The sequence below is a fragment of the Elgaria multicarinata genome, chromosome 2 (assembly GCF_023053635.1).
Source record: "Elgaria multicarinata webbii isolate HBS135686 ecotype San Diego chromosome 2, rElgMul1.1.pri, whole genome shotgun sequence".
Taxonomy (NCBI): domain Eukaryota; kingdom Metazoa; phylum Chordata; class Lepidosauria; order Squamata; family Anguidae; genus Elgaria; species Elgaria multicarinata.
Genome location: NC_086172.1, coordinates 49,563,578 through 49,578,505, shown reverse-complemented (window position 1 = coordinate 49,578,505; position 14,928 = coordinate 49,563,578). Strand labels below are relative to the sequence as shown.

At 39.2% G+C, this 14,928-nt stretch overlaps 1 protein-coding gene across 12 annotated transcripts in view; it reads right to left on the bottom strand.

Annotated features, from left to right (window-relative positions):
• Positions 1-14,928, bottom strand: part of BAZ2B (bromodomain adjacent to zinc finger domain 2B) — a 204,921-nt gene that overhangs the window by 1,875 nt on the left and 188,118 nt on the right. For 5 of the 12 annotated variants that reach the window (XM_063116506.1, XM_063116509.1, XM_063116510.1 and 2 more), the window contains 8 exons: positions 12,633-12,909; positions 11,833-11,988; positions 11,234-11,394; positions 9,482-9,792; positions 8,951-9,086; positions 6,470-6,616; positions 2,968-3,233; positions 1,108-1,251 (listed from right to left, as the gene is read on the bottom strand). In XM_063116506.1, the coding sequence (XP_062972576.1) occupies positions 1,108-1,251; positions 2,968-3,233; positions 6,470-6,616; positions 8,951-9,086; positions 9,482-9,792; positions 11,234-11,394; positions 11,833-11,988; positions 12,633-12,909 (1,598 nt within the window). Of the gene's footprint in view, positions 1-1,107; positions 1,252-2,967; positions 3,234-6,469; positions 6,617-8,950; positions 9,087-9,481; positions 9,793-11,233; positions 11,395-11,832; positions 11,989-12,632; positions 12,910-14,928 lie in introns of those variants that run through there. The other 7 variants (XM_063116508.1, XM_063116512.1, XM_063116514.1 and 4 more) reach the window with 5 other exon arrangements.

Genomic DNA, 14,928 nt, shown 5'->3' with positions numbered 1-14,928 from the left:
ACATGTGGAGATATCCTGAAAATTATCCACTGGTGGAAAGCATTCCATAGCACAGTGAGTGGCTGCAGTTCTATGCATCCTTACTTGGGAGTAAGCCCACTGAAATCAATGGGACTGGCTTCTGAATAAACATGCATAGGAAGAATTCCGTGCTACTAGGGAGGGGGAAGGAAAGCAAATAATAATCTTTGCTAATGCTCAGATTTTAATCATTACCTCACTCATTCATATGCAAGTTTAAGCAATTTTGTTAAGGGAACAGCAACTAAGATGTGTCATGACTGAAATAAGCCATGATGAGCTGCAACAATCATGCAAACCTGATAACTAAGTACTTCTCCACTACTGTCATCTTAAATACTGCAGGCACTGAATGAAATGGCCACCACGGGTTTCTCTGGAAGCAACAGGGAATGAACACACCTGGTTTGGGTCTATCAGAGGGAATAGAAAGCCATAAACATCTGTACAAAGTTAAGGTGATATCTGTATCCATATTACATTAAATTACACTGAAATCTCATATAGAGAGAGACTGAGTCCAGGCCAATCTCTGGGATTTATGGCTTCCTAGTGACACCACAGTCCCTTTTGAGAGGAAACTGCCTCACCTAATGCTGAGCCATCCAAGGATGTTTTTCCTATTCACCAAATTGAAAGAATATTCATATCAGGCCTGCTATACATTTATCTGTCTGTTGCCGTGCAACAACAGGTATTCCAGATCTGATATGAGTAAATCATTCTATGCCTACACATACGAGAAACAAGCTCAACTTGCTTAGTATGTTCGTGTCAGCCATTGGGTGGACCCTTTAAATATGTATGGCTCCATCTTGGACAGTGACCTGGCCTGTCTGATCTGATAGCACAATGCCTGGAAGCAACTGATTTTGGGTTCACCTTACTAACGCTAGTGCTGTACTATGGCTGACCCATGTCTACTCTTTGGTCTACAAATCTTCTCAGCTGACCTATTTGTTCACCTATGATGTACCAGTAACTAAGAATAGTGAAAATCTGATACTACCTAAATTTTAATTTTGAAAAAATGATTTAATTTTGATTTCATTTTCTCCACACATTTTTCTTCTGATTTTTACTTACTGTCCATTACTTAGTTTCTCTCGAATGGTGGAAAAATCCATGGGTTTTTTAATAACTTTCCTATAACCAGGAACATGCTTCAAGTTTACAGGAAGTAGGAAAGGCCATGCATCTTCATGAGTTTCCAATTCAGACAGGAGCATGCTAAGAAAACCAAGAAAACCAGAAATCAATTTCCAAACTGCTTTGTACTTCACATAGCTATAATTATTTAAACAAGGCTATTGCCTGCTGTGAAACACATAGAACCAGTAGATAATAAATAAGTTTAATTTAGATTTATAAAGTGAGTTTCAAAGACAAAACATACAATACCTGAGAAGAGAAAGAAAAAGAACAGTCAAGTTCACAAAACTCTCAACAGTTCATCTACAGGGAAGGATATAGGGCAATAAAGTGTGAAGTTACACATCAGGTTAAGAAGTCTTAATCTACCTCCCCTGCCCCATGCAGATACTAGCAAAAGATAGGTTGTGACACACTGTATTCTGCCTGAAAACCCTTGGATATGCCGAAAATTATATAAAGCGCAAATTAGCTTTGACATTCAATAAGTAGCTCTCCCCAATCAGCTGTACGCCTTCGCAAATGTGGAATCCATACATAGCCATGGGAAGGACTTGGAAGGAAGTATGTTTATTGTCTAATTTACAGAGGGTCTAGACAATGTCATCACATCATAACCCTGTTAGGTTTCACCCACTGTTTCTTACATCTTTTTTTCTTCCAGAAAAACTCCATTAAGGAGGAAAGGAAGGAATAGCTCCACAATACCATTTGACTTTGAGCACTAGGAGTTTTCCATCTAAAAGCACCCTCTGAATCTTAGGTTATTCACATTCAACTTCTATTCTAAATCTTTAGTTCCAATCCTTAAGCCCCGAGATTCCTAGTCGGTAGCTCTCTTACACTCTAGGTTAAGATTTGAGAAAAATGCCCTCATACTTTTTTGTTTGTTTCCACTTTGATTTCAGTGACAGATAACTGATTGCACTTTCCCATTTATATACCCCAGTTGGCCATAAAAAGTTTTTCAGCCTGTGCAGTCTTACACACCAGATTGTATAAACAGAAGTCCTCTGGATATGGGTTAGAAAAAGCCGTTCTGTCAGCAGCAGTTGTTTTCTGCTAACTAAAATGCATAACTATTTTAGGGTAGGGGGCTGGATTACCCCACAGTCTCCACCCCTGACTTCATGGCAGAGGGCTTGGCCCCACCCCTTAACATCACTTTCCCTTTTCCCATTTTTTCTTCATGCTGGAAGGAGGCACAAAACTCTCTCTCCGCCCAGACCACACACACCCCATCCCTGTTGCTATCGCTAATCTGAGATACGGGGCAGCCTTGGCAATGGCATCCAGCCCACTGACTTTGTATCCAATCCACTGACTTTACTGAATGTACAGGGGAATACATTTTATTTTAATATCAAGAGCAGGCTCAGGCTGAATCTACATGATATATTAAAGCCTAGTTTACTCCAATCATGTATAATCATTTAGAGAAAAGGCACACAAGAAAGAGTTGCTGAACCTCTCCCCAGCTTATCTTCCTGCAGTATATGTCAGCCAACCCACCCACCCCTTTTTAAATCACAATCAGGCTCTGATAGTAATCCTAGCTAAGGAGAAAGTGCCAGAGGGATGGGTTGACAAGGGTTCCTTCCCATTCATCCCATTAACACTGGGGCCTCCATCATATTAACACCGCCCCCCCTTTTTATACATGATTGGGGCAGACCCAGTTTTAAACAGTGGCTGTGTCACAGGTACCTTGAGAGCTTCAAATAGATCCAGGTTTAAACAGTGGTTGTGTCACATGTACTTTGAGAGCTTCAAACACACCCAGCCAGCCAATACCTGCATATTGCCATGTCCTTCGATTCATCTCGTTTAGCTTTCTTCACAGGGGAAACACTTTCCTGCTTTGATGGGCTAACAGAAATATTTTCATCCATTTTTCTCTTTTTGGAGTCCATTTTCCCTCTTTTGACCGAGCTGCTTGTAGATGCAGAGTCATCTTCTTCCATCTCTACCATTAAAGGCAGTTTCTTGCCTTTCTTGTGTTCGTTACTTTTTTTCCCTTTCATCGGATTTTTTTTAACTTTTAAAGCTTGACCACTTGCCTGCATCAGGATAAAATCCACCCCAAATAAAAACAAAGCAGAGCCGGTCAGCAAATGTTTATCTCCATTAGCAAAACAGTTCCACATACATCAACATGAATATGCCAATGCTGTTTTTAACAGAAGAATGTGAATTTATATGACACATGAGGCACACAAAAAGCCCTTCACTGTAGAGCAGCCTTACCCAACCTGGTGCTTTCCATATGTTTTTGAAAACAACTCCTAGAATTCCTTGCTTTTGGCCATGTTGGCTGGGGCTGATAGGAGTTGAAGTCCAAAACATCTGGGCACCAGGATGTAAAAGGCAGCTGTAGAGCACTTCAAAGGGCCAGATATCTTCTTAAAAAGAGGTATGTGCAAGTCCTTTCTCAGGCAGCATTTGCACATCACCAGTTTTCCTCTAGGCCACAGAAAAGTCTTTCCCATCTGGTGCCCTCCAAATGTGTTGGACTACAACTCTCATCACCACCAGCTAGCACCCTCAATGTCCATGTTGGCTGTGGATTATGGGACTGTAGTCCAACACATGAAGAACACCACATTGGGGAAGGCTGCCACTGTGTGAGAACATTGCATATGAAAGGGCAAGCACGTGAGAAGAATGTGATGGAGAAGAATGAATCACTAGGAAAGTTCAGAACTCTCCCAATTCAGAATTCCATGGCACATTATGAGCCAAGCCAAGCCAAGGCTAGATCTCTCTGAATTTAGGCCTAACTCATAATAGGGCTTGCCAATGTCAACAAACAGTCCTCTCACTTCTCTGCCACTCTCCCAGCAAACTTATCAGCCCTTGGAAAGGTCAAAATAATTGGAGCCAATTGCAATCCAAGCTGACTGCATTTACCCCATATGTCTTTAGCCGGAATCTAAATCACCACAGGGCAGTGTTCTGCCTCTACAAGGAAGCTATAAAAGCTTTTAAAAGTGAGCTTTTCAACTCCTCTTCCCAGCAGGAGCCCTTACGTCTCCACAAAAGCCCATCTGGAGTAGCACCTTGTGAGACACAAGGGCCACTGAGGAAAGAAATATCCCCCTTGCTGTACACATGCTTGCACTTTCTGCTCATGCACAGTGCAGGGAGAGATTTGATTGCAGCTTCTATATTAAAAAATACATGGAGATTTCAGAAACTATAATATTTGGATGCCAGTGAAAGACAACTGGATTTTTTTTGGGAGGAAATTATTTAATGTCCGTCCTCCTAAAATCAAGCCAATTTCAAGACCACTCTAGAGTTCCATAGACATGATCAGACTTCCTTTTTCTCAGAATACGCAGACTTCAAAGGCTAGAATTTCATCACTATAACTGTTGCGATGATTCAGCACTGCTCAATCAACTTTAAATGAAGTCTGCAAAATTACAGTAAACAACAGTGTACCAAAATGAAGGCACGTATTTTAGAATACAATAACTTTTTTTTTTTACTTTAGAGGTGGAATAAAGAGCACACTAATTAAACAGGTCATTGATATTGAAATTGTGAAAAGTTGTAAATGAAATGGAAAGAAAAAGAGAAAAAACACTAGTGGACCCCAGACAGATTATAAAACAATGCTTGAGAAAGCTAGAGCATCTATTTGACAATATAAAGAGCTGCATTCATTCCTGCATTAAGCAGGGGGTTGGACTCTGTGGCCTTATAGGCCCCTTCCAACTATACTATTCTATGAATCTATGATTCTATGGATCCAAATAGCATAAGCAAACTGTTCAACAGAAAATGGAATAATAATACTGAGAATGGACAATACGTTAAACAAAAGTTACAGCTAGAAAAATCATAATTTAAGGTTACACAAACAAAAACATGCAGTAAATTAGTTGGGTAATAGCAGGTGTCTTCCATTAATGAAAGCAGTTTAAAATGTATCTTAACTGTAAAGATTTACATTTTTTTTTCATTATAGGCTGCAGCAAGCATGTCTTTTTAACCATATCTATCATAATACTACATGCTTAAAGGAGGCAGCATTGGTTGTAGTGTTCTGCTATGTATAAAAAATCACGGGCAGAATCCAACGGGTCGCTTACACCTCTGCTGATTCTTGTGCCTTGCTGTTTCTGTTGCGCAAGCGGTGGGTCCTGCAACTTCTGTTGTGCAAGCAGGACCCACCACTTGTGAAACAGTGATTTAGTGCTTCCCAAAGGAAGCCCTGAAATGAACAAAAACACTCATTTCTCATTTGGGGCAAGTTGGCGGAATTGCCTTATGCAAGTTCCGCTGACCTTCCCCATTCCAGAAATAAGCATTTTCTCTCATTTCTCATTGTCCCATAAGTGTTAAATCTTCCTTCCGCAAGTGGTGGGTCCCACTTGCAGATGGAAATTGGTGGGGCATAAGGGACGTAAGCACCCCATTGGATTCCCCCCATGGGCTTGTATACACAGCAGAACACCACAGCCAATGTTGTCTCCATGACACAGGTAGCTTTGTGATAGATTTGGTTGAAAAGACATGCTTTCTGCAAGCATATATTGCAATAGAAATGAATTAATTTGTCTACTGCATTTCATTTTTGAGTTTATGACAACTTCATACATTGTTTTAAGGAATATGTAAACTGTTTCGTATGACCCCGTAAAAATGTGTAAAGTGGTTCTCAATGACAACAGGGAAATGCAGAAAACAAATTACATGTAAAGAAATCAAAATTATTCTTTGTTCTAGACATTTAGAGCCTCTATATTAATGGTTCATGGAGGAGTTCATAGCAACTTAATCCCCACATTCTTGATTATTTTTTCAGTGGAGTAACAGCTTTATATAATGTTGCTTCAATACATCTAGGCTGAGTTCCACAGGAACATGAACCATACCACATACATCTAAATTGTTTTTCTCTTCATAATGCACACTAGTCATACTAATAAAACAGCACTAAAACAATTTAAAGGGTATTTGTTTCTTAATGGTATGCTCATCAACAGGCATGTAAATATCCATTCACCTGGTTGGCTTTGCCTAGTAAGAATTCTGATCAGAGAGGGATTTTTTTTGGAAATAGGAGGAGAGTTGGATTCCTCCTTGCTACTTCAGACCCATCCTCTATGTATCATGGATGACTAACAGAAGTATAAGTGGTCAGACTATTCAACTTTTTTGTGAAGCAAGTTTGCAGGGTCTAAATGTAATTATTGCATTAATGGCAATTATTGGACATCCACAAATTATTGAACTGAAGGACTTCAGGGCAAGAACGTTTGGTTCACCTATGCATTAGCATTACCTTTGCTATGCAGGCAGGACAAAACCAGTCACCATCTGGAATACTACTGATCTTGGGTCTATGGCAGTAGGTATGGCAGCCTTTGTCACAACCATCACAAAGAAGCAACAGTTCCTCGTTATCTCCTTTTCGACAAATTTGGCAGTACTATAATACAAGGAAATTACTTCAGATAAATACATTACCTTCCATTATGTAATGTGATAAATAGCAAACTATACGCGTGCACTGGAGAAAATAATAAAATGTATAACTATGTTCAGAGTTTATGGTTATATGGACCATTTACACTTACAGTAGGAACATGAGAAGTAAAGAAAATAAAGAAACTATTTTAAACTGCAATTTAAACCTGTCACTATCTTGCTTTTATACAAATTTATGGTGTGACCTTGTAATACTGTGTACAGTTCTGGTCACCGCACCTCAAAACGGAAAAGTGTTGGAAAAGGTGCGGAAAAGAACTGCCAGAAGGATTAAGGGCCTGGGGCAACTCCCCGTGAGGAAAAGTTACAACATTTGGGGCTTTTTAGCTTAGAAAAAGAGTAAGAGGGAACATAATAGTCATGTATAAAATTATGCATAGTGTCAAAAATATGAGTAGAAATAGGTTTCCCCCCTTTCTCAACATATTAGAACCTGGGATTATTGAATGAAGCTGAATGATGACAGATTCAGGACAGAAAAAGGGAAGTTCTTCTTTATATAGCACATAATTAAACTAATTTACTACTATAAGATGTAGTGAAGGCCACCAACTTAGATGGCTTTAAAAGGATATTAGAGTAATTAATGGAAGATAAAGCTATCAATAACTAATAGTCCTGATGACTATTTGCCACTTTCAAGATTAGAGGCAGCACCACTGAATTGTTGTTGCTGAGGAATGACACAGCAGGAGAGGGTTCTTGCCCTCGAGTCCTACTTTTGGGGTTCCCACAGACATCTAGTCGGCCACTGTGGGAAATAGGATGTTGGACTAGGTAGGCCTTTGGTCTGATCCAGCACAGCTCTTCTTATGTTGTTATACTCTAAACAAAAGTAACCACTCAACTTTATACATGACAGTTTGATAGAGTCACATAACACTGCATAATGTGGTTAGTGAGCCTAACCACAATGTGACAATGTGGTTAATGGGGCAGATGGTTAGGGAAAACGTGCCAGATGACACCGTAAACCATTCCGTTAACCATTTTGTGGTTAACCAGCATGGTTTAGTGCGTTGTCTGAATGTGTAAAGTATTTAAAAAACAAAAGTACACGACACAGTGCATAGTTAAACTACTGAAGTTGCAGTGATGCCCACCAAGTTGGACGGCTTTAAAGGAGGATTAAGATCATTTCATGGAGACTAAGGTTATCGATGGCTACTAGTCACAATGGCTATATATTACCTCCAGTATCCGAGGCAGTATACCTCTGAATACCACCATCCAAAAACTCTCAGCTAGGGATCCGTTAGCACAGTGAGAGAGAATTTTAGGAATGCCATCAGTCTGAAGAATGAACTCTTTAAGGTCGGTAATGATAATCTGGGAACTTCACTCCAGAATCTATTTTCTCTTTCAGCATAAGTGCTGCCTACACTTTGGAGATTTATGGGATCTGCTCGAGTTTAGAAACTATAGTATTTCTAGTATCAGTGGAAAGTCATCTTAATAAAAGGAGCATGAATATATGTGTGTTTATTGTATGTGTCATCACCCACAATATAGCTAAAATATGCTGGTAACAAATGGGTCACAATAACAGTTGAAAAATAAGTTTGGACATTTACAGCAAATATAAAAGATGGAGAAAGAGACAATTATTTCAACAGTAACATATTCATTGTTGAATTGTTAGCATTTTCCCATTGATTACTACAGTATATAAAAAGCTTAATTTTCAGAAATCTGATGCCCAGGATTCATGCAAAATCTCTTTACATGCATTTGCATGCCTTTTATGAATATGCAATTAACACAGCAGCGCTTGTTAATTTGTCATTTCTATGCGGAGATGGACATTTCAGCCTGTGTGCTTGTACAGTCCAATCTGCACGTACAGTTGTATTAAGTGGGCATGCAAAGAAGCCATGCGCATCTTTTAAGCATGTACTTTGCATCTCATTTTTCTGAAAAAGCCTTTAATTGCAGTCTTTGACACTGAATCCTCATAATGGCAACACAGAAGGCGTCATTTTTTCATTAGCACAGTGACCTCTCCCAGAGAGAGAGGCACAGAAATGCCTTTTCTAGTTTTAAAAACGACTACATTCAAAATATGCCAGTAGAAGGGCTATTTGTCATAAGAAAGTTCAGAATGCTGAATTTGGCTACAAGAGAGCAGAGGCGCTTCAAAATTTACGCTAATCAATGTAAAAAGTGCAATTTAACTTTTGTCAATTTCATAAGCAGCAATGAAAGATACACTATCAATTGAGGTATCTGGAAAGGAGGAAAATAGGATACATAAAAATCAGTTCACAACACTTACAACTTTCATAATAGATTTTTCCCATGCTATTGATTTCTGTAACTGCTGAATGCACAGAGCTACCTGTGCAGCACTGCGAGCTTCTGACAATGCCCTTCTCCATACCCTTAGCCCTGGAGCAATATCCTCTTCCATTCTGCATTGAAATATAGAGAAATTAAGCAGGTCACATCCATTTTCATCAGTTTCTGAACGTGGAACAATCATTGTCACACTGAAAGCCAAGCAATGACAAAAACGTACACAGCCAGTAAAGGGTAATAAGGCTTAAGCAACTAAATTTGATGTAGTGCACAGACTGTGGCTACGTGCCTCAAAGCTTAGTCACAACCAGTTAAATGTAAGATAACTTTGCAGGATTAACATACGTAACGGGGGAGAAAAAAAATCTTTACAAAGCACCATGCATAATAACGTGATCCGTGCGGATCAGAGACATACAAGAAGATACATAGATAAACACACAATAGAAAATAGGCTCCAATTAGCAAAGAAGCACAATAATTTTTTAAGTTAATCTCAATAACCTACCCGTCACCATCACCACTAACGGATGGTGCAGGAGCAGGGACAGTAACTGTGCCCACATTATCCAGTTTGATCTGAATGGTGGTACTTAAGGGGCTCTTCAGATACCTTCGCTCTATGTTCCGCTCCAAGTCAGCAAGTCTGGTTACAGCTATATCTAGAGGGTTGTCACTCTTCCGTTCTAGAGTACTGCTACTGCCTTCTTCTCCACCAGCACAATCACCATCACGCTTCTCGTGCAATTTAGTAATTGACTTATGTTCATAATATACCAGGTCTTCCCTTTCCGACGCTGGTTCAGGGCACATCCAACCCTATATTTTAATAGAAAGGTTTGCACATGTTTGTTTGCTACTGTAACCACCTAAGTATGGGTAATGCACTGTTTGTTTGATTATCCCCTAAAATGTGTGTCTCTTTCCAGAAGGTCTCAAAAATTGTGGGGTAATAGCTTCTTTCCTGTACAACTTGGATAACAAGAATTATTAATTTTAAGAACAGAGTTTTATAGCAACACATTCTTTTATTTTCTTGGAAAAAAGAAGGATTAATCAACAAAGTTCTTACATGAAAAGTGGAAATTAACACACCCAAGAGCCAATCATGGAATGGGAAGACCATACTCAAACCAAGACCCAGTTTCATAATTTTGACACATGTCTCTTAACTCTGTAATCACCTTGGTTAACCCGCAGTGGCCAGGTTTATTCACATGAATTTTCTGTGACTTTGATGATTTCTTATCATACATCTTGTTAGTTGTATGGGGGAAGAAATCAATGTACTCTAAAGTATATTTACTATCTCTAGGCATTTTACACTACTACTACTACAACAAACACAATAAAATTAACAATACAAAACTAATAAACATGCCAACACAGCATAAAATACAACATACACTTGCTTTACTCAAGCAATTTTTAAAAATGTCAGAAAACTACAGAGAGCTTGTATAATTAAACCACAAATAATTTGTTGATTATCATGCCAGCTAGTGAGCATGGCTGGAATCTGAAGGGCTACCACAGGTATGCCTAAGAGATTGTTCTCAGTTAGCAGAAGTTTTGACTAATTTTTAAGTGGAAGACCTCCAAGTCATATGGTAAATTGCTGCTAAAATCTGTATTCCTTGTAAAAGCTTTTCATCATATACAAGCAGGTGGTGTTTCAGAAGCACAATCCCAAATCCCCATTAGGATGTAACTAGATATTACAGGGAACAGAGGGTTGCCACTGAACCCCAGATTTCCCCACTGTTTAGTAGAAGGAAAAGTGTATGTGACATCATTGCAGTCGAATATTTCTCCACCTCCTGCAAATGTAAGCCAATGAAATGGAGTGTGGACTGGGGAAATGCCAAGTGTGATGATGACATATCATCTCTTTCTTCTACTAAAGAAGTGTAGGAACTTACAGGTCACAGAGTGCTCCGTGTCCCCCATAATGTCTAGTTAGGCGCTCAGATTCATGGAACTAGTTGCACCATTCTTCAGATTCTGGCTCATATTCCTTCTCTGAATGTTTAATCGTAGAAATAAAGTAATGCCATGTCTACTGTTCACTTTATATATGAAACATAAAAAAGGATAAAATCATTTTGGTCTAGGTGATATTAACCTAATGAAACTATATTGGTCTTTTCCCCCCCGGGAAGACATTACTGAGAAAGCACTTATCCTGAACTGTAAAGAGCTGCTCTTAACAGCATTGAATTATCACTTCTGCAATGACATTACTGAAGACAGGTTTTACCTTGATTTGCAAACTAGCTGATGCCACTCTTCTTTCTAAGTCCTCCACCTGTTGAAGAATAGCAATATCCATATCCATGGCTTGCTCTTCTATGGACCAGTTCTCCACAATATCCCGTGTTACCTGGTTCTCATCGTTTTCGTTTACTTCAATAATTGCAGCTGCATTTGGGAATCAGATTGGGTTGCTTTTAGTACAACTTTCAGCCTAATCAAGTTTGCAAGCTCAGGAATTCTTTTCCTTGGATGAAATACACTTTTACATTGAGGCCAGTGACACTGAACTAACAAAAAGTGAAAAACAGGATTACAGCCTCTGCCACTTCGTGAAGGGCAGCAACAATCCATTTATCAATTAAGAAGCTCCAATGAATCTGAACAGGCTTTTGACTAGTTCATGTATAAAATGTGTGGATTCATTTTGTTTTTCTTGTTTAAACAATTCATTGTATTTTTATTTTTTAAAACGATAAGCCATCAATTAGTAAAGACTTACCTGAATGAAAGTAGCAGCTCACAGAGGGAAATCTTGAAAAATGGCAAATATCTAATTATCATTATGCCATTATACAAGTGTTTGTTTTTGTTTCAGTTACATACCATCTTTATTCTTGAGGCAGGCTAGAGTAATATAATCCATATGTTTTTGTATTTGCTTCTGTAAGGCCTTTTCTCTAATTCCCCTGAGATGCAACACTTTAAGCAAAGCTTTTAGGTCCTCTGGGTCAATAATTCTCCACCAGCCAAACTGCATTTCTGAATCAAAACAAGGAGATTTTTTTTTTTTTTACTAATACTTGGAATATAATACGTGTTTTTCAACAATAAGATCATTGGCCTAGATCCAAAGATATGATTATGTGGACATAGGAGAGAGTTGTAGGTCCAAGTTCAGATTTCGCATCTTGTTTTTCTAGCAGGCATTTTTACTGCCAAAGAGACAAACACTTTTTTTCTTTTACTTCTTTAATTAATTAATTAATTAATTAACTGGTTTTAATTACAATGACAGAAACGCAAACAAACACATCAAATTTAAATCTAGCTGTTGGCAGAGGGGGATACATTTAATGACCCCCCCCCCTTTACAGACAAAACAGACAAAAATATAGGGAGAATCTACTGCTTTAACATTTTCTTCATGGATCTTAGTAACAACAAATTATATTCAGCCTGTTCTCCATAATCTGAGGACAAGCACTTTTTAAATTTAACAGTGCAAGGCCACTTTAACAGAAGGAAATGAACAAATAAATAAATTTCAGGCTATACAAGTGGTTCTCCTCAGGATATACTTAAAAAGAAAAAAGCCTGGTCATTAAATCCAAACCAGAGGAGTAAAATAAAGTAAGAAATGTGTTTTTGTTTTTTAAATAACATGGGGCATATATGGTGCTTACCCTCTGGGATGGGCTTTGGAATAGGATAATCAGCTGGCTTGGCTACTTCAACCACCGCAGAAGGTATTGAAGCTTGTTTCTCAACTTGTGGCACTGGTGATTCACTTTTACTTGTTGGAACACTGGGTGTCAAAAACGAATTGCCATTTCCTTCTGACAATCCCATACCTGACCCCATACTAGGCAATGGAGATGAAAATGGAAGATTTGAAGTAATAACTCCAGTAGGCCATCCACAGAACTGAAGTCCCATTACAGGCAATCCTGACTTCATCTGCTATGCCAAAAACATTTTGAAAAATATAACCATTAATTCTACTAGAGCAGCTGCACATAGAAAACGGAAACCAGGAACAGGATGATTTTGTACTAGATATGATACACACATACAGAAAGACTTGGTTAGTAAATATCTTAAAACAGCCTTACCCAAACTTTGGTCCTCCAAAGGGAAATTTTGCACCACAACTCTCATAATCCGTGACCATTGGCCATGCTGGCTGGGCCTGATAGAAGTTGTAGTCCAAAATATCTGGAGGGTACAGCATTGGGGAAGGCTGCCTTAAAATAGAAGGCAACTACAATTTTTTTAAAAAAAAATCATATAACGTCTGAATGGAAAATGGAAGAATTAAAACAGGTTGATTTTTTTTTAAAAAAAACTGACATTTTTTCATAATATCCATAAAACTATATATAATGGGTGCTAAAAATAAAATAGTAGGCTTGGATCTAGACTTTCTGCTGGTAGAAGAGATGGGACACATTTTTTGCCATTCAAGTTGTCCTTGATAGTTAAGGCACCCCAATTGGTGAGAGGAGATAAGGCAAGACAGGCTCCAATTGCTCTGGAAAGTCTGAGAACTGTCAATCTTGGACACATTCTGCCCCTACTGGCCTTAGAGGGGACACCACCTGCAGTAAATTGTGCACAGAAGGATCAGGCAAGAAGATTATAATCTTATCAATGTAATACATAACGGCTTGGATCCTAAGTAATGCTCATTTTCCACACTTTCCATGTGTGGAAGTGACTCTGATCCAATGGAGGCTTCCACTGGAGGAAAAGTGAGAGGCGAATATCACTAATTCCCCTTCCCTTCTGCAGCCCTCTGTTCCCCAACTCAGAAGATCCTTCTGGACTAGACATTTGAGGGGTGCAAAGGGCTTTGGGGAAGGAGAGGAAAAGGGAATCATCATCATCATCATCATCTTTGATCTCTAACCAAATCCCACTGGCCAATATAGTCTGCATGATGCAGTCATGGCACAGGGCAGTCAAACAAAGAGGCACTAGTTAATTTGCACCCACCTGAATGTCAGCTGAGACCCATTGGCGGGTTACAACCCACAGTATCATTGGGATACTGTGGGTCTATCAAATCAAAGCCCTTCATTGGCACTATAATGTATTTTTCAGAATCATTAGTCTGCTGTTCATCTAGCAAATGGCTCACTTCTTGCCTCATTATCACACTATACCTGATACTTATCCCTTGTTTATTTATATTTTTGTAAATGAAGTTAGGCATCCTGAGGACAGACTATAAAATACCTTTCCTACTAAACAAATATAACGTACAGACTCATTTCTATTGTGTACTCTGCTCATGCTCAAAGCCTTTCAGTATCAAGACTGTATATAACAATTTCCATACTGGGGACAAAGTGAAGTGACAATACAGAGTACAATTCTCACAGGACCCCAGTGCATAGGGTTCCCAACTTGGACTGAAGTTATCCCTGGAAATTTCCTTCTCCTGACCCAAATAGATTAACCCTAACCTTAACCCTTGCCCTGACAGGATCAGAGAGGCCTGAATGAAAAGCCAGCTTGAAAATAGAGACTGGAACTCTGACTTCACGGCACTGCATTGGTGCTGATCTGCTGCCAAATGCCACAGTATTGCTGCTGCGGGGTGATGGCGAATAATCTTACTGGAGGAAGCAATGCGGGCTTTCCAGCAGCCATTTGGTTTGCTGGGCCCGCCCCATGCCCAGCTTCCAGTGACCAATCAGATGTCATCTTCTGCTCAGGAACATTGTTGGCGTGACACTGCAGCGAGGCCAGATGGCAAAAGAGCTATAGTAAAAGTCGGGGTAAATCCCAGACATATCCAATGTGCAGCTTCATGGGAAAGCCCTGTAGTGCTTGCTATGTCATATAACCATTGCAGTGCCACACAGCAGCTATCGCAGGGCTTTTAAAACATACAGATAGCCCCTTAGATAGGAGAGAGAAGCATTGAGACTTGACAACCAAAAGAAAGCTAGAATTAATAAATCATCGACTTCA